The sequence below is a fragment of the Peromyscus eremicus genome, chromosome 1 (genome assembly GCF_949786415.1).
Source record: "Peromyscus eremicus chromosome 1, PerEre_H2_v1, whole genome shotgun sequence".
Classification (NCBI taxonomy): Eukaryota; Metazoa; Chordata; class Mammalia; order Rodentia; family Cricetidae; genus Peromyscus; species Peromyscus eremicus.
The window spans coordinates 166,361,146-166,383,727 of NC_081416.1; the positions used below are offsets into that span (position 1 = coordinate 166,361,146).

The 22,582-nt window shown below is 50.5% G+C and overlaps 2 protein-coding genes across 2 annotated transcripts in view; both read left to right on the forward strand.

Annotated features, from left to right (window-relative positions):
- Hnrnpul1 (heterogeneous nuclear ribonucleoprotein U like 1) overlaps window positions 1–9,184 on the forward strand; it is a 36,297-nt gene extending 27,113 nt beyond the window's left edge. Inside the window, exons 11-15 of the mRNA XM_059279820.1 lie at window positions 3,228–3,396; window positions 3,922–4,218; window positions 5,264–5,550; window positions 7,332–7,523; window positions 8,011–9,184. Of these exons, the coding sequence (XP_059135803.1) occupies window positions 3,228–3,396; window positions 3,922–4,218; window positions 5,264–5,550; window positions 7,332–7,523; window positions 8,011–8,127 (1,062 nt within the window). The 3' untranslated portion in view covers window positions 8,128–9,184. The remainder of the gene's footprint in view (window positions 1–3,227; window positions 3,397–3,921; window positions 4,219–5,263; window positions 5,551–7,331; window positions 7,524–8,010) is intronic.
- A 2,076-nt stretch (window positions 9,185–11,260) lies between these two features.
- Ccdc97 (coiled-coil domain containing 97) lies at window positions 11,261–22,487 on the forward strand. Its single transcript, XM_059279830.1, has 5 exons — window positions 11,261–11,449; window positions 17,432–17,884; window positions 18,518–18,787; window positions 19,058–19,187; window positions 20,415–22,487. Exons 1-5 carry the CDS (start codon window positions 11,401–11,403, stop codon window positions 20,533–20,535), a joined length of 1,023 nt encoding a protein of 340 aa, XP_059135813.1. The 5' UTR covers window positions 11,261–11,400; the 3' UTR covers window positions 20,536–22,487.
- Window positions 22,488–22,582: the final 95 nt, after the last annotated feature.

Genomic DNA, 22,582 nt, shown 5'->3' on the forward strand with positions numbered 1-22,582 from the left:
AGATTCAAAATAAAACAAAAAAACTTGTGGTTCTAGGCCCACTCTTGTCCCTGTTGGCAGGTGCCACATTTTTTCTTGACACAAACCTAGGGCTAGAGCAGAGCCCCGAAGTACTGCCTCTTGTTAGCAGGCACTGGAGGGAAGTTTCTATCTTCCACCCCACTGTCCCTAGAGCCTCAAGCCTGCTTGGTTTCTGGCACTCAGACCAGTCCTCTTCCTATGTGTGTACTTCCGTCCGCTGGGATTCACCTCACTCAACCCAAAACAAGCTTTCTTTGCCAGATGTGCTCCTCTGGAACCCACCTATACTTCTGCTGCCAGACTGGCCCTGTTGAATAGGACAAGAAAGAGCAGACAGATTAGACCGTAGGCCTTTTGAAAGAACTTAGAATGTCAGCAGAAGTTACCACCTGTGTCCGCTGTGTCCTCTGCCCTCACTGTCCCACATCAGAACTAATCAAACATCCTGTCTGAGAACCCCCGCTCTTACCATGTTCCCTTCCTTCTGCCTAGGTTAGAGGTCGTTTGCAGCTTGAGAACAGGCCCTGGCTGCTCTCTTGGAGCTGTCATCCTCCATCATTGGGGGACTGGGGGACTGGGGGAGCAGGAGCTGGGTAGTGAATCTAGACTGGAAAGGCTGACTTCCCTGTTGTTCTTGTCTCCTGGCAACAGCCCCAGAGCCCCCAGAGACCACAGAGTGCAGGACTCGCCCTAGGGCTCTGACCTCATTGTTTGCTTTGGTAACAGCCACCAGAAGTTCATTCCTTTCCTCCAGGAAAGCTGAGTGTTTGCATGGCTCTTCTTCCCTTCCCCAAGCCCAGGAAGCAGCAGGGGAGATACAGACTCTTAGAACTTGTCCAGAATGGACTCCTCAGTACTTCAGCACTTAAGGACATGCCTTAGAGTCACACCTCATCCCAGACAAAGGTCAGCCACTTGTGAGTCCAGGCTACTCTACCCTCATCCCTCTTGTAAAGCTACAGAGATTGGCCCCTTTGTGAGGGTTACTGCTCTTTGTCCCTTTGGAACTTTGACAGGGCAAGTGTGCCATAGCAGATATCCAGAATGTGTTTCTCTTTGCCTCCCAGGTTAGAGGAGTAAGAGCAGGACCACTTGTGGGCACCAGATGAATGGACCAAGTAATCAGCAAATAGCCTGGGCCACATACATCCTAATGCCCACTACCCATTCTGGCTTTTGTGTCAGGTGGAAACTTAATAGTATTGCTGAAGGAAGCCAGATGCTTCCCTTTTAGTGTAGGTGCTGAGGGACCTAGCTTTACCCCTGTAACTATATATAATCTCTGTCTTGAAGTCATTTGTTATTCAAGGCCACAGTATGTCGGTGTCTGCCTTCTACTCCATCGCTGTGCTTCCTTCAGCAATACTATTAAGTTCTGGGAGTAGGGAAGAACGTTCAGCCTGCCATGTACTTTAGTCCAGGGAGCTCGTTGGTTTAGGACCAAACAGCTGCACGCACAGCTTGGATCTCCCACCACTCTGTGACGGTGCCCCAGCCTCTGACCTCCTGAAATAAGATCTCTTGTACTGTCTTGTCCTCAGGCTGAGTTTATCCTGGTGTTGCATTGGGAAGCCTCTCAGATCACTGTTGGCCCTGTTGGCCGTATGTTGAGATCCACCCTGTGGCTGGCTTCCTTCCCTGCCACATGCCACAAAATTTCACATCTGCAAATCCTTACCAGAGGCAGCAGGAGGGCATTGTGATCCCATCTCTCAGATGCAGTTTGAGGCTCAGACTAACTAGGGGACTTGTCTACAGACTCACAGATTCTCAATGGCACAGCTGGCATTTCATCACGCAGCTTCTCCAAAGCCTGTGCTCTTTCTGCCTGCCTACTGTTTTTCCACTTGGGAGACTGCAACAGCTTAACCTTTCCCTTTGGTCTGGGTTGCTTCAACATCATGATATAAATATCCACAGCACCCCACCCATTATCAGTGGTGGCTCATATCTGTTGAGTGCTGGAAGTGAACCAGGGCCCAGAGCTTCAGTTGACATAAACTCATTCTATCTTCACAGTAGTGAACATGAGGCTTTCATACTGTTTGCCCTCTCAGGGCCAGAAACCAAGTAAATCCAGAGTAGCAGGCTGAAGCTCTGACATAGAGCCAGGCTCTCCAAGCTACACCTCTCTTGGAGGCGTTTGCTGTCTGATAGCTGTCACTCATACCTTGTCTTGCTTTCTGTTCATCCTCCCCAGTCCTGGCAAAGGACTTGACTGGCACATGGTGGGTGTTGGTCACTGGATGTTGTTATTGCTGCTCTCAGTCATTGCGTGTATTCTGCCAGCGCCTGCCCAGGAGGCAGCTGCCTACCGCCTCAAGGAAGGAAAACAAAGCAGTAGCCAGCTGCTCCTTGGAAAAGCACAGGCTGTCACTTTGTCAGTCTCCATGAGTAGACTTGTGGCTAAGGCCAGTGTTGGAGAGGAGAGAAGAGAGAAGGTTTAAGGTGTTGATGGAAGCAGTTTACACAATTGTCAGAAAGACTGGTAGGTTATGTCCTTTCCACTAATGAACTGTTTAAAAGAAACACTGGTCAGCGGTGGCACACGCCTTTAATCCCAGTACTTGGGAGGCAAAGGCAGGCGGATCGCTGAGTTTGAGGCTGGCCTGGTCTACACAGTGAGTTCCAGGACAGCCAGGGCTGTCTCATGATAGATCTTGTGTTAACCCCCGCGCCCCCCCCCCCCGAGGGGGGCGGGGAGACGTTTAGAACTAATACTGTAATCTTGGCACTCAGGCTGAGGCAGGAGGATTATGAGTTCAGAAGAGTGTATGCAGTAGCAATCCCGTTCATACTAAGCAAGGTATAAGTACTTCTAGAAGTGTACATTCGAATCCAGTGTTACTCTGGGAAGTATGGTCCATGCTGGGTGGTTGGAGAGGTTCTTCCCTTAAGCTTTATACCTTGTATGGAATATTTTACTGCAAGCACATAATCCTTTGAGAACAGGGGAAGGATTTGTGAACTGCAGTGCCGGTAACAAATGGGATTAATAAGGAAAGCCCGGCTATTACGAGTCGACCTCTTTGTGTTTCCTAAGTCACCTCATTTGGGACATGGGTCTAAAAAGTGAAGAAGAGCTATTTCCTGAGTCTGCTGGGAGGATCCCTAGTACACCTTTCTCAGCACTGCCCTACATAATGAATGCCCTGCAGGAGAGACAGCTCTGAATATCCCATTTCTCACCTCTTACCTACCCTTAGACAAATGTTTATGGGTCAGCCCAGAGACGGAAAATGAGACCATTTGAAGGCTTCCAGCGGAAAGCTATTGTAATCTGTCCAACTGATGAGGACCTAAAGGACCGCACAATAAAGAGAACTGACGAAGAAGGCAAAGATGTCCCAGATCATGCAGTCTTAGAAATGAAAGGTAGGAAACCAGTGGCTCCTGGGGCCCCACCCCCAACCCCAGCTCCTGATGATTCCCTCTCTGGTCTCCTCTGTTTCTATTCTGTCTCTCCCATCACTCACATAATGAGGGAACAGGCTCCTGGTCTCAGTTTGGGTAAGAACTTTCAGGATTGATGAGGATGGGTGTCATGAAGAAAAGTATGTGTAGAGTCCAAGCTGAAAGGCCTGCACCATCTCCCGCCTCTGGCACCCACCAGTTGGGCAAGCCTCAGTTTGCTCCACAGTGGAAGAAAGAGGGATGTGGCTGTACTTGCTGCCACAGCTCCTGGAGGTGAGGGTGGAGGGACCCAAAGTCCTCTTTGGTAAAGGGAGGGAAAGAGTCTTGGTTAGCCCCTGCCAGTGTTCACACCAAGCCGTTGAGGGGTCTTGTCTTAACCCGTCTTGTTCACTTTAGAATTCCTTCAACCTTCCTGCTCTGTCAGAGGATGAGGAGGGCCAGGTGTCAGAAGGTGCTGACCTGCTTTCCCTGTTTACTTCCTCCTAGCCAACTTCACTTTGCCTGATGTTGGGGACTTCCTGGATGAGGTTCTGTTCATCGAGCTCCAGCGAGAGGAAGCAGACAAGCTGGTGAGGCAGTACAATGAAGAAGGCCGCAAGGCCGGCCCACCCCCAGAAAAGCGCTTTGACAACCGAGGTGGTGGCTTCCGTGGCCGTGGGGGTGGCGGCGGTGGTTTCCAGCGTTATGACAACCGAGGCCCCCCTGGAGGCAACAGAGGAGGCTTTCAGAACCGGGGAGGAGGTGGTGGTGGCGGTGGTGGAGGAGGAGGCAACTACCGAGGAGGTGAGACACTCTTACCTCCTCCATCCTTTCATTCCAAGGCCAGGCTGTGGGGGAGGGCTGGCAGGAGTCACTACTCTAACCTCTGGACCTTCCCACTGCCCAGCCTCCCAAGTACACTGTTGTCTCTTGTGCTGGTCTTCCCCTGTCTGACCACACGGTCCTTTAAGGAATCTTAGATTCCATCTTTAGATCTGACAAAGGGCAAATATAGGACTGCTTTTTGGTTTAAAAACAAATGAAGAGTGTTTCTTAGAGTTTAGTGTATTTGATTTGCCCACGATCACACAGCTAAGTTGAGCTGGGAGTCTAGTGAGCTAAAGCCAAGATTCATAATAAGCGTGGTGTCTAAAATAAAATACGATCTTAAATTAACAAACATGGGGTTGGAGAGATGGCCCAGCAGTTTCTGGAGGGCTCAGGTTCTCAGCAACCACATTGAGCTGCTCACAACTGCCTGTAACTGCAGCTCCAGGTATCCAATCCCCTCTTCTGACCTCTGTGTACCAGCCACATATGGCACACACACACATAAAATAAAATGTATCTTTGAAACAAAACTTGGAAAAAAAGGGTGATCCTGTCCTAGACCCTACTTCAGTGGTCAGGGATGTTCATGTCGACAAGGAAGCAGCTCAGGAAGGTCCCCTGCTGAGCCTGGTTTTGCTGTGTTGTGGGATTCAGGTCCAAGAAACAATTGTACAAAGGCTCAGGAAAGGCCACTTGGCCTAGCATGTTGAGGATTTCTGTGAGGAAGTGAACTCGATTGTGACTTAGCATCCTTCCTGAACATCCTTTTTAGTTTGTTGAACAGCTATGTAGAGCTGGACACACCCAAGATAATTTGTGCCTTGCCAGCTCACAGTCCAGTGGAAGACATAGACCTGTCTGCAAACACCTCTAGGTGTTGGGTCAGGGCAGGGACAAGGAAGTGTAGCAAGGGCCTAGGGGAAGCTCAGATGGATCACTTCCATTTGCTTGCTTTATTGAGCTCAACCTTGGGCATAGCCATGCTGAGGCCTCTTTTACATGTGGTTTTTCAATGCAGGTTTCAACCGCAGCGGAGGCGGTAGCTACAACCAAAACCGCTGGGGTAACAACAACCGGGATAACAACTCCAACAACAGAGGCAGCTATAACCGGGCTCCCCAGCAACAGCCACCACCACAACAGCCACCACCGCCACAGCCACCGCCACAGCAGCCACCACCGCCACCCAGCTACAGCCCTGCTCGGAACCCCCCAGGGGCCAGCAGCTACAACAAAAACAGCAACATCCCTGGCTCCAGCGCCAATACCAGCACCCCCACAGTGAGCAGCTACAGCCCTCCACAGGTGAGGTCATTATGTGTATATGTGTACACATATGCACTTGCATAGAGGAGAGGGGAGCAGGCCTGATGTATCACCAGCACATTATTTGGCCACCAGTCTGCACTTCTCCCTGCAGCCTATCCCCCCTTTTTGTTTTGCAGCTACTCAGCTGTGTTGAACACTAGACATGGCTAGACCCCCAAGCTGGAGGTAGCTACAAGCCTTGGGTCCTACCAGCATGGTCATATCACTGGGTCTATAAGAAAACACTCAGTGAAGTCACCTCTTGCCCATCATGGGAGGCCTGGGTCTCAAGGTAGATGAGAACCTTGTCCCTGAGCAGCTCCAGGCCCTGTTCCAGTTCTTAGAAAGACAGTACTTCTGTGAACCGGAGCAGTCTCTTATTCACAGCCCTTTCCTAAGGACCTTTTACATGCCAAGAAGCAGCTGGGAGCAGCTGCCAGGAGACAGCTGAGTGCTTCCTAGATGCCATCTAGCCAAAACATTTCCTAGGGGTTTGGCAAGACTAAGTTCAAAGCCTAGCTCCAGAGCCTGGCTTTGTGATCTTGGACAGATAGCTTGACCCCGTCTGGTCCTTGTGTTCCCCAAAAGGGACCAGAAACATGACTAGAACTCACTTAGGAAGTTCCTGTGAGGTTTGATGAATGAAGGCTCTGGGACTAGGCAGACCTCAGCTAGTCATTTTAATAGTGTGGACTTGGCCCAGCAACCTCACTGAGATTTACTTTAAGATTTATTATTGTTAAAAATTATTTTATACATGTGAGTGTTTGCTTGTGTGTGTATGTATATGTGTGTGTGCACCACGTGTGTGCAGTACCTGTGGAGGTCAGAAGAGAATGGTCCCTTAAAACCTGAGTTACAGACAGTTGTGAGTCACTGTGTGGGTGCTGGTAACCAAACCTGGGTCCTCTACAAGAGTAGCCAGTATTCTTAACCACTGAGCCATCTCTCCAGTCCCAGCGCTGTAAAATAGAGCTAATGAAAATGATGCCAGGGCCGGGCGGTGGTGGCGCACGCCTTTAATCCCAGCACTCGGGAGGCAGAGCCAGGCGGATCTCTGTGAGTTCGAGGCCAGCCTGGACTACCAAGTGAGTTTCAGGAAAAGGCGCAAAGCTACACAGAGAAACCCTGTCTCGAAAAACCAAAAAAAAAAAAAAAGAAAAGAAAATGATGCCAGAAGCCGGGCGGTGGTGGCGCATGCCTTTAATCCCAGCACTCGGGAGGCAGAGCCAGGCGGATCTCTGTGAGTTCGAGGCCAGCCTGGGCTACCAAGTGAGTCCCAGGAAAGGCGCAAAGCTACACAGAGAAACTCTGTCTCGAAAAACCAAAAAAAAAAGAAAATGATGCCAGAATTGCTAAGGAGACTGAATGAGTTAATGATCATGAGAAACTGTCATGTACATGAGAAACTCCTTGTCTTAGAGTTTCTATTGCTGTGAAGAGACACCATGACCACTGCAACTCATAAGGAAACATTTTATTGAAATGGTGGCTTATGGTTTCAGAGATCAGTCCATTATCATCATGGCCACAAGCTTATTGAACGTCCACAATAGGCCAGAGGGCGGTGGCTGTGCCAAGATGGTTTTGTAGACTGGGAAGCAGGTTTAGAAGTACCATGTAACTTGTTGCCCTCAGGCCTCAGAGCTCAGGCCTAGGATCTGCTGCTTCCCAGACCCATCCTGGCATATTAGCACAGAGTTGCCTCTGTTGGGGAAGCTGCCTCCATACCAGTGTATGCTGTCTCTCATGGAGCTTTTGTCTTTTTTTCTGCCCAGCCTAGTTACAGCCAGCCACCCTACAACCAAGGAGGCTACACCCAGGGCTACACAGCCCCACCGCCTCCGCCTCCGCCACCACCTGCCTACAACTATGGGAGCTATGGCCCCTACAATCCTGCCCCCTACACCCCACCACCACCCCCCACTGCCCAGACTTACCCTCAGCCCAGCTATAACCAGTATCAGCAGGTAAGCACAAGATAGGCCTTCCCAGTAAGGCTTTTGGGAGCACTCTTGGGTGTGTATTCAAACTTGGTTTCCTGCCTATTCCTGAAACATGGGTGGCTGCTTGCCTCAAGCTAGTGTTCAAAAAAACCTTTGGTAAACTGGTATTCACTGGCTAATAAATAACTGGTGTGTAGCCACTGGCCCCCAGTGCAGCAAGCTGACCTGGCTGGGCTGAGTCCTGCTCTGACACCATGGCCAGGGGTGCCAAGTGCTATTCCAGGTTGGCACTGGAGCCACCATGTCTGCAAAGGACAGCCAACAAGCCTGGAGATGAGGACTGCATTCCCTGATCGCTGGTTTATGTGACATCAAGTCAGCCCTTATCTTTCCAAAGCACTTTGGTTTCTAACGTCAAAGGACGCATGGGTTGAGGGTAGAGACCATGAGAGGAGCAAAGGAACAGTCTGGAGTGGCGGGGACATGACCTGGTGTTCTCTTCTCTCCCCAGTATGCCCAGCAGTGGAGCCAGTACTATCAGAACCAGAGCCAGTGGCCACCGTACTACGGGAACTACGACTACGGAGGCTACTCGGGCAGCACGCAGGGGGGCACAAGCACACAGTAGCCGGTGCTGGAGCCTTCAGAGGCCCGTGCCAGCTGCTTCGACTAGCGCCTGCCTTGGCCCCTTCCATCCCTTCCGAGTCCTGTGGTGCTGGGGACAGAGCTATCCCAGGGCTGCCTCTCTAGCCCACTTCTTCCAGAGGGGCTTCTTCTCCCTTTATACAGGCCAGGCATTTTTTTCTCTGGATTCAAACAGGCAGCAGTGACCTTTTATCTTTGTCCCTTCCACTTTCTCCTCTCCCCGCCTTTTTGACTAAAGAAGCCTCCTCTCCTTTGGTTACCCAGTGAGGCCACAGTGACTGGGGAGGACCCCTGCCTGTCTGCCCCTCCTCACCCTGCTTTAGCCCCTTGGCTTCCCATACTCATGCAGTTGGTTGTAAATTCTTCCAGGAGCTGTTTTACTGTCTACTTTTCAGGATTTAAAAAAAAAAAAAATCAAAAACTTTAATAAAAAAAGTTTAAGAAGCAAAATGCAGAGGTAGGAAGCAGTGACATATTTTTTGGTAATTATGCTTTTTTTTTTTTAATTTTTAGAATTTGTCTGTTTTTACTGTGGGTCAGCTGTTGATACTTCATCAAATATCTATTTCTTTGCTGAGTTCAGGTAACCGAGGAAGAGCCACAACCTCGAAACAAACCACAAAATCACCTTTAACCTAACTTTTTATATGATGTCTCAGTTCCCCGTAACTTTGCTCACAAGCGTCTGTGTTCAGTTGGATTGTAACTGCTTTTTGTATTTGGAGAGAGTGTGACTATTGAACTTGAAACCTTTTACTCCAGGAGTCTTGGTAGTTTCTGGTGGGCTTAAGTGGGTGAGAGGGTGAAGGGAAGGTGGGGTGGGGCCGGCTTCCCTTTAGACCTTAAAGTCCCTCCACCACTCCTCCATTGCTTTTCCAGGTGCCAGACCTCCTAAGTTTTAGTGGTCCCTTGATTATTTTCACTTCCCCTTTACCCATATATTTTAATTGGATTTTAGCAAACTGCACTTATTAAGAAATGTTTTACCCTGTTTTGTTTTATTTTCTTTCAATAAATGACATGGCACCTCCTATCAGGAACGAAGCAGGGTTGAAGCCCTGAAGTGTTACTGCAGTTGGCCTTTAATTGGGATGGGAGGCCTTCGGAGGGGGAAGTGCTTCACTCATGCATTTAAACAAAATGGTTCTCTAGCTCACACAACCCAGATGCTCCTCGGGCAGGGGACAGACAGATGGGACCTGTAAGGAAGAGACCAGGCTGCTTCAGTGCCATCCCCAGGTGTGTTGCCCAACAGCACCCCCGAGGCGTGGTCTGGATGCTGCCCTTGGCAGTCTTGCACTGCCTCCCATGTATGTGTTGGCTGCTTGCTCTGTCACCATCCTGGACAGTGCTAGGGACCCTGAGCACTGCAAAGATGACCCCAGTCCCTGTTCTCGGGGTTCCCCCTCCAGGGAATACATGTTTGTAACCAGTGACAGCTCCAAGTGTTTAGAGAGACCCTGGATTAATGGAAAGAGGGCCCTGGAGAAGACTAAAGTGCAACGTGAGCTTTAGAGTTGGACTCTGTAGCCCACCATCCCTCTTCATTTCTCTCTTCCTATGCAAACTGTGTCTTTCACATCTGGTCTGGTGTGCACAGTTCAGTCCACCTCCCCTGTAGGAACTGGGGAACCTTGTGAAGGAACACAACCTACCAGAAGAGAAGCTAGGGGTGGTGACATGAGTCCCAGCTCCCTTGAGGCTTGCAGTTAGGGAAGTTAACTGCCTCTACAGAGCAATGAGGGCTATGCATACTGTGCACAGTGCACCGAGCCCTAGGTGCGAGCAACAACAGTGGCCAAACACCAGGAGGGAGGCAGAGTAGTTGTAAAGCCTGAGGAGGGACCATGTCTGTGCCTAAAGGGCACTTGTCAACTTGCTCTAGAAGGAATGGAGGGGTCCTTAACTGTCCTGTCTGAGAAGTCCTGCTCTTGGCAGGCCAGTGCAGGGCAGCAGTGCCCTCTGCTGACCACTCTTGATGATGCAGCTGATTAGTTTTCACCAGGCCTTTCCTCACCACCACTAGGGAATGCAAACGTAGTTCTCGTTTCTGGATTAATGCACCAGCTTCCTCATAGTGCTCTCCAATTCCTTTCCCTGGTTCCCTTCCTCAAACCTTGTAGGCTCCAACAACTCATTAAGGCTGGGAAGCCCTGCATGACCTGGCACGGATGACCATGACCAAACACCTTTTATGTATTTTTTGCTTTCTTGAGACAATGTTTTGCTATGTAGCCCTGGATCTCACTAATGGCCAAACGGGCTCAAACTTTAAGTAATCTCCCTGCCCCTGCCTCCTGCCTCCAGTATGCCCTGACCATAGCAAGCCACAGCATCTAGTACTACCTATATGCCAGCCAAACTGCCTGAAATACTTAACTCCGTCCAGTTCATCCCTTCAGGTCTCATCTGGGATCTGTTTCCCCACCTAAAAGCCTCCAACCTAGACTGTTGTAGGCAGGTTCCCCCCCTTTCCACAGCTCTTCCCTCACATCTGCAGCCTTCCTCCTTGTTTAGAAACACAAAAGCCCTTTCCCTGACTTCATCTCATGCCAGCCACAGGCTGGCTGTGATGATAGGAGTCAGATCTACAAAGAGCACAAAGGTGGGTGAAATGGCTCAGTGGTCAAAGATCCTTGCTGGGTTGTCGGGCAGTGGTGGCGCACGCCTTTAATCCCAGCACTCAGGAGGCAGAAGCAGTGGATCTCTTGAGTTTGAGGCCAGCCTGGGCTACAGAGTGAGTTCCAGGACAGCCAGGTCTACACAGAAAAACCTTGTCTCGGGAAGAAAAAGAAAATTTTCCGCTGGCACTCTTAACGACTGAATTTTATCTCCGGAACCCACTTGCATAAATTGTCCACTGATCACATAGACATACATTATTTTTTAATTAAAAAGCATACTCGAGAGTCTGCATACGAGGGCTCCAGTTCCTGGAGGATGCTCACGCAATAACCATTCCAAATATTAACTACGTGAGTATCTGGAATTACAGCAGCGATCAAATGACACACGGTCCTCGCTGACTTTACAATTTAACAAGGTTCGACCTAGCGCCATTTTCGTACCCGGTGGTTGTGGGCGGGGCCACGCATGCGCAGAGAGATGGCCCGCCTTTGACCCGGAACTTTGGTTCCTGGATGCAGCTTAAGCACTCGGCCAGTAACGCTTGCATAGCCGGAAGTGGCTACTAGTGTTTAAGGTCCAGATCGGCTTCCGGAGCCCGCTGAGGCGGTTAGTGAGTCGGAGACCCGGGATGGAGGCCTTGTCAGCCGGGGCGGTGACGGAGAGGAAGCCCGATGATGGTGAGGCACTGGCCAGGTGCAGGCGGCGGGAGGGTGCTCTTGGCAGTGTGACCTGGAAACGGTTCCGGCAGCGCTGAGGACTCTAGGAAGTGTGACCTCAGTTTACAGGCATTTTCCGCACTTGATCCACTTTGATATCAGATTATCGGCCTTGTGGCGGGTGGACAATTCCCTCCATTCTCTTAGGTATCCAGGCTAACCCATTTCTTACTATGCCAACGCCTCAAGCAAATATAAGCTTGCTTGCAAATTCTTCCAGTCTCAGGCCAACCTTTCTCGACTTACCTCTTCCCCGTGCCAATCTGAACCTTTCTGTGCCTCAAGCTAGATCTCCTCTCGTCCCATGTAAACTCACTTATGTCAGACCCACAGCTCCCACTGTATTCTAACTCCCCTGCCCCCAAAGTCCGCTGTCCATTCTGCCTCCTCGGGTCCTTTCTCCCTCTCACCTTCAGTGTCTTTTACTTCTCTACCGAGCTCCCACAGGTATTGCTCCCACCTCTCGCGTGTATGCGTGTGTGTTTTCAGTCGGTCTTTTTCTATAGAAGCCTTCCTCCTGTCTCAGCCCCCGAGATGCTGGGGTTACAGCCCTGTGCGGTTACCATACCTATTTTTAAAGTGCTTTTTGTCTTACCTTAAAAACTCATTGTTTTAAAGTAATCAGATGGGGGCGGGGGCGAGATGAGGTATAGTGGAAGCCGTTTGACAACTAAGAATTGGGATTACTTAAGCTGAATAGAAGGTATATGAATGTAGAGGCAGGTGTCTGTGTGTTCTATATCTCTAGGTTTCAATCTTTGATGCACCGGGTATGATGATGGCTTAAACCTATAATCCCAGCTCTTGGGAGACTGAAGCAGGAGGTTTGCCTTGAGTTTACAGTCAGCCTGAACTACACAGTTCCAGGCCACAAAGTGAGACCCTGTAGAGTGAGGCCCTGAATCAAAAACATGTATATTAACATTTTCTATATCTTTTAAACGTCTGGTTGCTGGAACCTAAGCCCCTGGGCCTTATGGATGCTTATTATACTTGCTATCACTAAGCCAGGCCTCCAAACCTAAAAGAGAATCTGGAGCAAGGCATGGTGAGACAGGCTTATAATCAGGAGCCTGAGGCAGGAGGATGGAAAGTTCAAACCCAGGGACTGAGGATGTAGTTTATTGGTGGAATGCTTGCCTACCATGCCTGAAGCCCTGGGCTCAATCCCCAGCACCACATAAACTTGTGGAGCAGGCCTGTAGTCCTAGCACTCCCAAGAACATTTATCAAAAGGTTAAAAAAAAAAAAAGTGCCCTTGGCCCTTGCCTTCTGTAGTTGTTGTTTTTAAACTCTTTGCTCTTTGGGGGCCCGCCACCTAGCTCCCAAATAATACACAGAGATTTATTTATTTATTGGTGGGTTTTTTGTTTTTGTTTTTTTTTTTTGGTTTTTTTTTTTTTTTTTTTTTTTTTGAGACAGGGTTTCTCTGTGTAGCCCTGGCTGTCCTGGAACTCACTCTGTAGTCCAGGCTGGCCTCTAACTCACAGAGATCCGCCTGGCTCTGTCTCCTGAGTGCTGGGATTAAAGGCGTGCGCCACCACCACCCGGAGATTTATTCTTATGAATGCCCGGCCTTAGCTTGGCTTGTTTCTAACCAGCTTTTCTTTTTTCTTTTTTTTCTTTGTGTGTGTGTGTGTGTGTGTGTGTGTGTGTGTGTGTTTGTGTGTTTTCGAGACAAGGTTTCTCTGTGTAGCTTTGGCACCTTTCCTGGGACTCATTCTGTAGCCCAGGCTGGCCTCGAACTCACAGAGATCCACCTGCCTCTGCCTCCCGAGTGCTGGGAATAAAGGCATGCGCCGCCGCCACTGCCACTGCCACCGCCGCCGCCACCACCGCCACTGCCAGCAGCAGCAGCAGCAGCAGCAGCAGCAGCAGCAGCAGCAGGCTCTAGCCAGCTTTTCTTATCTGTCTAACTTTTGCCTCTGGGCTTTTACCTTTCTCTATTCTGTATGTCTTTCTTTCCTTCTTACTCCATTGGTGGCTGGGTGGCTAGGTGACTGGCTCCTGGTGCCCTCCTCTTCTCTTCTTACTCCTCCCTCTTTGCTTCTTGTTCATTCTCTCTGCCTGCCAGCTCCGCCTATCCTGTCTCCTGCCTTGCTATTGACCGTCCAGCTCTTTATTAGACCAATCAGGTGTTTTAGACAGGTAAAGTAACACAGCTTCACAGAGTTAAACAAATGCAACATAAAAGAATGCAACACAAGGCTGAAGAGATGGCTCAGAGGTTAAGCACACTGGCTGCTCTTCCAGAGGTCCTGAGTTCAATTCCCAGCAACCACATGGTGGCTCACAACCATCTATAAAGAGATCTGGTGCCCTCTTCTGGCCTTCAGGCATACATGCAGGCAGAACACTGTATACATAATAAGTAGATCTTGAAAAAAAGAGTGCAATACATCTTTGCATCATTAAACAAACATTCTGCAGCATAAACGAATGTAACACATCTTCAACTAATATTCCACAACAGCCTTCCAAATATCTGACTTCTCCAGGAAGTCATACACACTGCTCATCATTTTCTTACTCATCACCCATGGCAGCCTGTCCTTTACTCTGAACTTATTCCACTTAGGATCCCCAATGGCGTCCTCCCTATGTGCAATTAAACATGGCTACTCCATCTAGTTATTTGGGTTTTGTTGTTTTTGTTACATTTTCGTTGCTATTCATTTATTTATTTTGCTTATTTGAGGTGGGGTTTCACTTTGCAACCCAGACTTACCTAGAACCCACCATGTAATCCAGCCTGGTCTCAAACTCATGATTCATTCTGTCTCAGCCTCCTGAGTACTGGAATGAAAGGTGTACGCCACTCTGTCCAGCATCTAGGTGTTTCCTTACTGTACTGCTTACAGGAGTTAATGCTGTTGACCCTGCAACCTGGCAAGTTTGCTTTATGAGATAACATGCTCTGGCTCCTTCCTGCTTCTCAGGCTGCTCCTTCTTAGCCCTTTGTGTTATTTCTCATGTCTGCTATGCTAAATCACCAGAAAATGGGTGTTTAAAGTGAACAGAAGTGAAATCTAAACTTAATATTATTAGTCAGAAATAATCAGGCCACATGGCCTGGCTCCCTCACAGGCTTTAGGTGGTTCCTTGTCTCTTCCAGTCAGAGATGGCTCTGGCACTTGTTGGTTTGTGTCCATAACACTCTGATCTTTTTTCCACCATCATAGCACCTATGTGTGCTATGTTTTTATTACTACTACTACTATTATTATTATTATTATTATTTTGTGTGTATGAGGTTTGGCCTATATGTATGTTTGTGCATGGTACCCACAGAGGCCAGAAGAGGGCATCAGATCCTCAAGGACTGGAGTTACACATGGTTGTGAGCTGCTGTATGTGTGCTGGGAATCAACCTGGGTCCTCTGGAAGAGCATCTGGTGCCCTTAACCACTGAGCCATCTTTCCAGCCCTTCCTTGGTCTCTTATTGCATTTAGGACATTTAATCTAGAATAATCTCTCAATTTTTAAGAGCCTTAATATAACTGTCTGTGGAGACCCTTTCCCTCCCCCACACCCCACCCCCCTGCATGTTACAGGTTCCAGCAATTAAGATGTGTCTGTCCTTGAAGGACCTAGTTCTTAGCTTTCACAGGCATGTCCTCTTCCCATATCTCCAATGTCAACTGCTTTATGGTTTGTCTGCACACACTCCCCTTCACCCCATCTGCCATTTACCTCTGCCTGGCACTGACGACATATGCCTGGCTCTGTATATGTATACAACCATGTCTCCAGCCCTGTATCTCTCTCTGGGGGAGCCTGGAGGCTCATGTTCCATCATTCTCTTAGATACAGCCTCTCAAATGTCTCCTACACCCATGGCAGCTTCCCTAGCCCAATTTGCTTCTTGCCTGTGTCTCAGGGGTTGTTTGGCTGTCTCCTAGGCTAGAGACCTGGACCTTCCCCTGACCCTCCCAGCCCTCCAGCCCTGTGGCTTGCCCATTCAAGCATCTAACCCTCCTCCAACCTCCCTGCCCCGGTCCCTGCCTTAGTTCCAGCCTCTCCTGCTTCAATGGCTGAAATCCACAGTACCCACAGGCAGCATCCCTGCTCCCAATCCCAGTCAGTTATCTCAGTTATCTAAAGGAGGCACATGGTTCTCCCATTTTGCTTTTCTCTTACTTGAAGTTACTTCCTGCCTGTGAAATAGCTCCCACCGGCTTTTCCCAGTGCCTGTCTTTCCTGTTCTATGCCTAGGTCATCTTTGATCAGGACCTCCCATATCAGACTGGCTGCCCACTGAGGGCAGGAACTATAGGAGTCCTCCCTAGGACACTCCACACTCCTGGCTCAGGGCTTTGCACAGACTTGAGAATGATTAGGGGAATGTGAGAACACCTAAGGGGAAGTGAATGAGCATGTTGGTCATTGTCTTAGTCACTATTCCATTGCTATGAAGAGACACTGTGGGGGTTTTAAAGAAAATGGCCCCCAAAGGTAGTGGCACTATTGGGAGGTGTGGCCGTGTGGTCTTATTGGAGGAAGTGTGTCACTGTGGAGGTGGGTTTTAAGGTCTTTTTCTCAAGCTTCACTCGGTGTAACAGTCAGTCGACTTCCTGTTACTTGGAAGATGTAGCTCTCTCAGCTCTAGCACCATGTCTGCCTGCATGCGGCCATGCACCCCATCATGATCATAATGGACTGAACCTCTGAAACTGTAAGCGAGCCACCCTCAATTAAATGCTTTCCTTTATAAGAGTGGCCCTGGTCATGGTGTCTATTTACAGCAATAAAAACCCTAACTAAGTCAGACACCATGACCAAGGCAACTCTTACAAAGGAAACCATTTAATTGGGGCTTGCTTACAGCTTTGGAGATTTAGTCAGTCTATTATTATCCTGGTGGGGAATATGAAAGCATGCAGGCAGGTGCTGGCAGGAGCCGAGGGCCACATCCTGATCCGTAGACTGAGAAACTCTGGGCTTGGCATAGGCTTTTGAAACCTCAAGGTCCACCCATTGACACACTTCCCAATTCTTCTAATCCTTTCAAATAGTGCCACTCCCTAATGACCACGCATTCAAATGTATGAGCCTATGGGGGCCATTCTTATTCAAACCACTGTAGTCATTGAACAAGTTAGTGAATGTATCCTAATGTGATGGCCAAGGAAACAGGCAAAGTCTGGAGTAGCTTGGTAGGTCAGATCTCGGGGCCTGTGCTGCTGTCCCCTGCTTGGAACATTTTGTCCCCAAAAGTACAGAACTCAGTCTCTTAGCACTTCAGGTTTTTACTCAGATAAACTTGCTTATTTTTATCTTGTATGTGTAGGTGTTTTGTCCACATGCATGTCTGTGCACCACAAGAGTGTATTGCCAAGGAGGCTAGGACAATATGCTGCATCCTCTAGAACTGGAGATACAGACAATTGTGAGCTGCCATGCAGGTGCTGGGAGCTGAGCCTAGTCGTGAAGAGCAGCCAGTGCTCTTAACCACTGAGCCGTCTCTCCAGATGTCACTTCTGACAAGCTGTTACCCTTCCATTTAAAACTGAGCCATCCCCACATCGCCTCCTGTCATTTTCGGACGTTCATTCTCATGCTCTATCATCATCATCATCATCATCATTATTGGTGTTTTGGATTTTTATTGTTGGTTTGTTGGGTTTTATTTTGAGATTCATTCTCACTGTGTAGTCCTGGTTGGCCTTTAACTCAGGCTTGTTTGCTTTGGTTTTTCTGTATAGCCATGGAAACACCTAACATATTACGTGATTTTGTTAATTAATTAGGTTATTGACTGTGTACAGTATCACAGTGGGACCTCTTGCTCACCATGATCTATCTAGGGCCTAAAACATTCCTCACAATGCAGGAGGTGCTTAATAAATGGGAACTGTGTGTGTCAACACCTAGCCACTTCCTACCTAAGCCTTTCCTGATGCCCTCTTAGCTTTTAACTAAAGACTCCCCTTGACTTGCAGACTACGTGGAGCCCAGATGTGCACACTGGGGGGAGCTGAGCCAGACTCTGGTTCCATCTACACCCCAGGACAAGGAAGTAAAAGAGAATACACCAGGAGTCTCCGATGATGAAACCTCCCTTGCTGAGAGTCCAGCTGTGAGTGCCATGTTGCATGCCATCGCTGCCAGCCACCTGCCTGTGTGCAGCCAACAGCAGGGTGAGCCTGACCTGACAGAGCGTGAGAAGGTGGCTATCCTGGGTCAGCTGTATCATGAGAAGCCACTGGTGTTCCTGGAGCGCTTCCGCACAGGCCTCCGGGAAGAGCACCTGTCCTGCTTCGGCCACCTGCGTGGGGACCACCGTGCTGACTTCTACTGTGCCGAGGTGGCGCGGCAAGGCACTGCCCGACCCCGAACCCTGCGCACCCGCCTGCGTAATCGGCGTTATGCTGCCCTGCGTGAGCTCATCCAAGGTGTGGGGGGATGGTGGATGGGAGGGGTTAGAGATGGGGAGGAAAGGGAGACTGAAGCCGAGCAACAGAGACAAGGCATGAGCGCAGGAACCCCGAGGAGGTAAGTTTTGAGACAAGGAGAGCAGAAACAGCCCCACAGTAAAGTAAGGGAGAGAAAGGTAAGCAGATAGAGTCAGAATTCAGTAGATGACAGAGTAGCATTTGTTTGACAGAGTCTCACTATATAGTGCCAGGCTGCCCTTGAACCCAAATTCCTCATGCCTCAGCCTTCCAAGTGTTGGCAGAAGTGGCATCTTAGATGGCTGTGGCTGAGGACACCCGAAACAAAACACAGGTGGAAAGCATGAAGGAAGAAGAGCCTGGTGTAGCAGTTCACACCCCGACACTCGGGAGGCAGAGGCAGGAGGATCTCTGAGTTTAATGCTAGCCTGGTCTACATAGTGGCTCAGGCGAGGGTACATGAACATGCTCCACCCAGGCTGTATACTGAGTGCCCCGCAGGACCTTAGGCACGTATGGCTGGCTTTATCATGTACCTGACTTGCATACAAGTATACATCTTCTAAGCATGTCATGCACATACATGCCTGGACACGTGTGCTCCCACCCACCCACCTTGCCTCTTCTGCACAGGAGGCGAGTACTTCAGTGATGAGCAGATGCGGTTCCGGGCCCCGCTACTGTATGAGCAGTATATAGGACAGTACCTCACACAGGAAGAGCTCAGTGCCCGCACACCTGCCCCCCAGGCCCCCAGGCCCGGCTCCCCCAGCACGCCTGCCTATCCCCTCTCCGACCTGCTGTTCCAGTCCTACCAGGAACGGGAGCTGCAGCAGAAGCTGCTCCGGCAGCAAGAAGAGGAGGAGGCCTGCTTCGAGGAGGAAGAGGACAGCGATGAGGAAGGTGAGGGCTGGCAACAGGGCACCCTGCGCATGCCTGTTCCTTCATGCTGGGTCACCTGGCTGGGCCCTAACCTGTGAGAACAGACATAATGTCTGGCCTGACCCCCATCCTGCCATCTCCTCCTGACCACTGTGGTAGGCACGACAGCACCATTTTATCCAGTGTGCACCCCAGGAGAGCAGGGATTGGGCTGTCTTGATAGCACAGGGCTGGACGTAGGATGGTAGCTTGTCAGGTGCCTTCAGGCCACTATCCTGGGTATCTCCACAGACCAGAGGTCAGACAAGGACTCGGAGTCCTGGGTGCCCGACTCGGAGGAGAGGCTGATCCTGCGGGAGGAGTTCACCAGCCGCATGCACCAGCGATTCCTGGATGGCAAAGATGGAGGCTTTGACTACAGGTGCCTCCCATTCCCAGCCCAGTACCCATGGCCTTGGGCCACAAGCAGGTCCCTGCCTATCCTCAAAGGCCCTCCCTTAGTGGTGCTAGAGGGCCCTGGAATAGTTTCCCACCATGAGTCCTGGTGGAGTCAGTCACTCTGGAGGTTTCAGATCAATGAGAGTTGATGGCTAGGGTCTTGGGCTAACCTTGTCCCTCTCAGAGCCCTAGGCCCTTGATCTGTAGGCAGAGGGATAAACCGAGCTGACATTTAGCTCAGTGTTGACAAAACATTGAAATGAGTCCTGGTAGTGCACACCCTCCATCCCAGCATGTGGGAGGCAGAGGCATTGGGTCTCTGAGTTCCAGCCAGGGCAACATGATGAGACTCCGTCTCAAGAAGGAAAAAAGTTAAGATAAATGATAAAGGCCTGTCATTTGAGCCATTCTCATCCAAGAGCTCAGGACCCTGCCTACTCCATCCAGCCCCAGTGACGTGGGAACCATGTCCATGAATGGCTTCAGTGGAACAGGGGTCCTGATTACCTGCTCTAGGGTCCATGTGGGGAACCCACATATCTGGAACCAGTGAGGTTCGTCCACTGCTAGCTGGGGCCACCAAGGCTACGCAGAATGTTGGGCCATGGCACCTACGAGCCAGCCCTGCTACTACACTAGGAGGGCAGCAGAGACCCAGATGTGTCCCACAGTCAGTGTATGCTTCTGTAGGCCTTCTGTGTCCAGACTCCGGAGCTAAAGCGAGGGATAGGTGCAGCCAAGGATCCCCTGCCTGAAAGGGGTCTCCTCCTATTGGGGAGAGACTGCCCAACTTCCATTGGTGGTGGAGCTCTGAAGGGGAGGGGGCAGTGTTGTCAGAGCCTCAGGGGGGCTTCTGAGCAGATCTGCAAAGAGCAAGGATGAGGGACACAAAGGAGCGTCCGTGCTGAGGTAGATCTGAAATTGCTAAGGGTACTTGGATGAGTGGAGCCTTGGTGACTTGGGTCCACATAGTGGAACTGGGGCTGGAGTGGCTGTGGGGACAGTCAAAGTGCTACACTGACCTTGGAGGCAAAACCTGAGAAGTCTGAAGGCCCTGGTGTTCTCACATCTTCCAGTCTGCAAGAAGCCAGTATTTTATGTAGACTGTTTGGGAAACACCTCTTTTGGATTCCAAAAGGCCCAGCATCCCCAGGGGGTCAGCTCCTCTGACCTGGGCCCCCATGACCTCTGACAGCTTCCTTCTCTGCAGCACGGTGGATGACAACCCTGACTTTGACAACCTGGACATTGTGGCACGTGACGAGGAGGAGCGATACTTTGATGAAGAGGAGCCCGAGGATGTGCCCAGCCCAGAGCTAGATGGGGACTGATGGCTCCCACCCTTCCAGCCAGTGACACACCTTGCCCACCCCACTATAGGCAGCTGGTTACAGGCTGGCTAAATGACTCAGAGGCCATCAGGGCAGGCCCCCAGGCCTGGCATACCTCAGACAGTGCCCTACTTCTGTTTATGGGCTTCTCACTCTTGTCCCTGGGAAGGTCACTGCCCCTCTCTCCTTGGCCCCACCTCTGTCTTTTCTCTGAGATAGGGTCTTGCTGTGTAACGCTAACTAGCCTGTTAATTGCTTTGTAGCCCTGGCTGCCTCCACCTCCCAAGTGCTGTGCTTGGGGGCGAATCACACCTGGCCTACCAGTGGTGTTTCTACCCTGTCTCTCCCCTCACGTCACTGCCCCCCCTCCCCCAGCTTCCTAGGTCTCCACCTTCTGTGCATCCACCCTTCTGCCTTTCTCTGTTATGGCTGCCGTGCCCACAGCAGAGCCCTGAACGACTGTCTGGTGGCTGCAGCTGTCACATGGATTCTAGCACTTAGCTCAGGCTACACCTGATCCCCAGTATAGCTCTGGGCTTCTCCTTTTCTCTGTGCCTGGGTCCTACTGGTCCTACTGGTCACCATTGCTTCCATTGAGGTCCCGTCTCTCCTGCACCTCACTCTTCAGGCCTTCTCATTCCCTCTGCACTTCCATTTCCATCTCTGTCCAGACCTCTGCCTCACTCTCTGTCCCTCTTTCTCAGCCTTTATGGCTCTGCTTCTCTGTGTTCCCACCCCCTAGGCCTGGCAGCTAGGGGCAGCAGAAGCCTGGGTACCCAATAATGAGACTTCCCTGTGGGCGGGGGTCAAGGCCTCTGCTGCTCTCTTTGGACCCTTGCTGGGAATGCTGGCAGAGGCAGAGCTGGGGACCACAGGGCCAGCTTGAAGAAGGGGACCATTCCCTACCACCCCGCTCCCCTGCTTCCCAGCCACACAAATTTCCTTTTCTTCACTTCCTCCACCTCCCTCTCCCTCTCCTGTTTACACTCTCCAAATACACATAGGCTGTTATCATGGGTCTTGAGTCATCTCTCTCTCTCTCTCACTCTCATACACACAGCCTGCCCCAATGTCCCTGCCCCCAGCAGGCCACAGGGCCCGCCCCACAGAGCCCCCTGCTGCCCTGGGCTAATGAGAGCCAGATGGCTGCCTGTGACTCAGCCATGGCTTGTGGGAACCCAGACGTCCTACCTTCCCATGCCCCACACCCGGCCCCTGCTGCCCCAGCAGACAGAAGGGACCTGCTACTGTGAAGATGGGGGCTAGCATGTCTAGGCCTGAGGAGCCAAGCTACTCTGAGACAGTTGTGGCATTCTGTTCTGGCCACACCTGCAAGACCCTCAAAACTGCTTTGTAGTGCCAAGGTCCTGACTCCTGGGTCAAACTAAACTCACCCAGAGAACTACTGGGGGCAGAGGGTGTTCACATGAAGAAGCTTGGAATATTAAAAGGTCCTCAGCAGCTCCACCTGGGCCAGGCTGAGTGAGAACCTCTTGACAACCTGAACCACCAGACTGTCAACTGCCATTTGTCACAAACGATGGAAATGGCCCAGAAAGGCCATGTGCATCCTTGAGATCACCTGGCCTCCCGGGCAGAGCTAAGACTGGAACACACTCCTACACACCACTTGGCCAGTCTGCTGGCATGTGACTGCCAGTGCCGGACAGTGGTAGAGATAGGAAGCCAGACTTCCTTACATGGGAGAGTGTGGAAGACAGAAGTATTGTGTGTGATAGGATGTTACGGTCCCAGCCCTTGTCTCCCCAGAGGGCTGCTTGAGCCCCCAACTTGCGGGACAGGAGCCAAGGGTGCTCTTTGGGGGAGTTGTGTTAGCTTATGTATTTTCATGGTTGACCAGTATTCTGTCTGATTGTTAAACTTATTTAAGATAGAAAGGCTATCATCCATCAATCTGTTATGTAACTTTTTAAAAAGAGCTGAGCCGCACAGTCATTGAGTCAGTATCTGGGGTTAGTCAGATGGTTGAGTCTGCAAATGAGAGACAGAGGTGGAGCCGGCCACAAGGACTGGGATTAGATGAGGA

Coding starts and splice junctions, on each gene's coding strand:
- Ccdc97 (XM_059279830.1), top strand. CDS start 11,401: ATGGAGGCCTTGTCAGCCGGGGCGGTGACGGAGAGGAAGCCCGATGAT. Junction 17,885..18,517: donor CCTGCGTGAGCTCATCCAAG/GTGTGGGGGGAT, acceptor TCTTCTGCACAG/GAGGCGAGTACTTCAGTGAT. Junction 18,788..19,057: donor AGAGGACAGCGATGAGGAAG/GTGAGGGCTGGC, acceptor GTATCTCCACAG/ACCAGAGGTCAGACAAGGAC.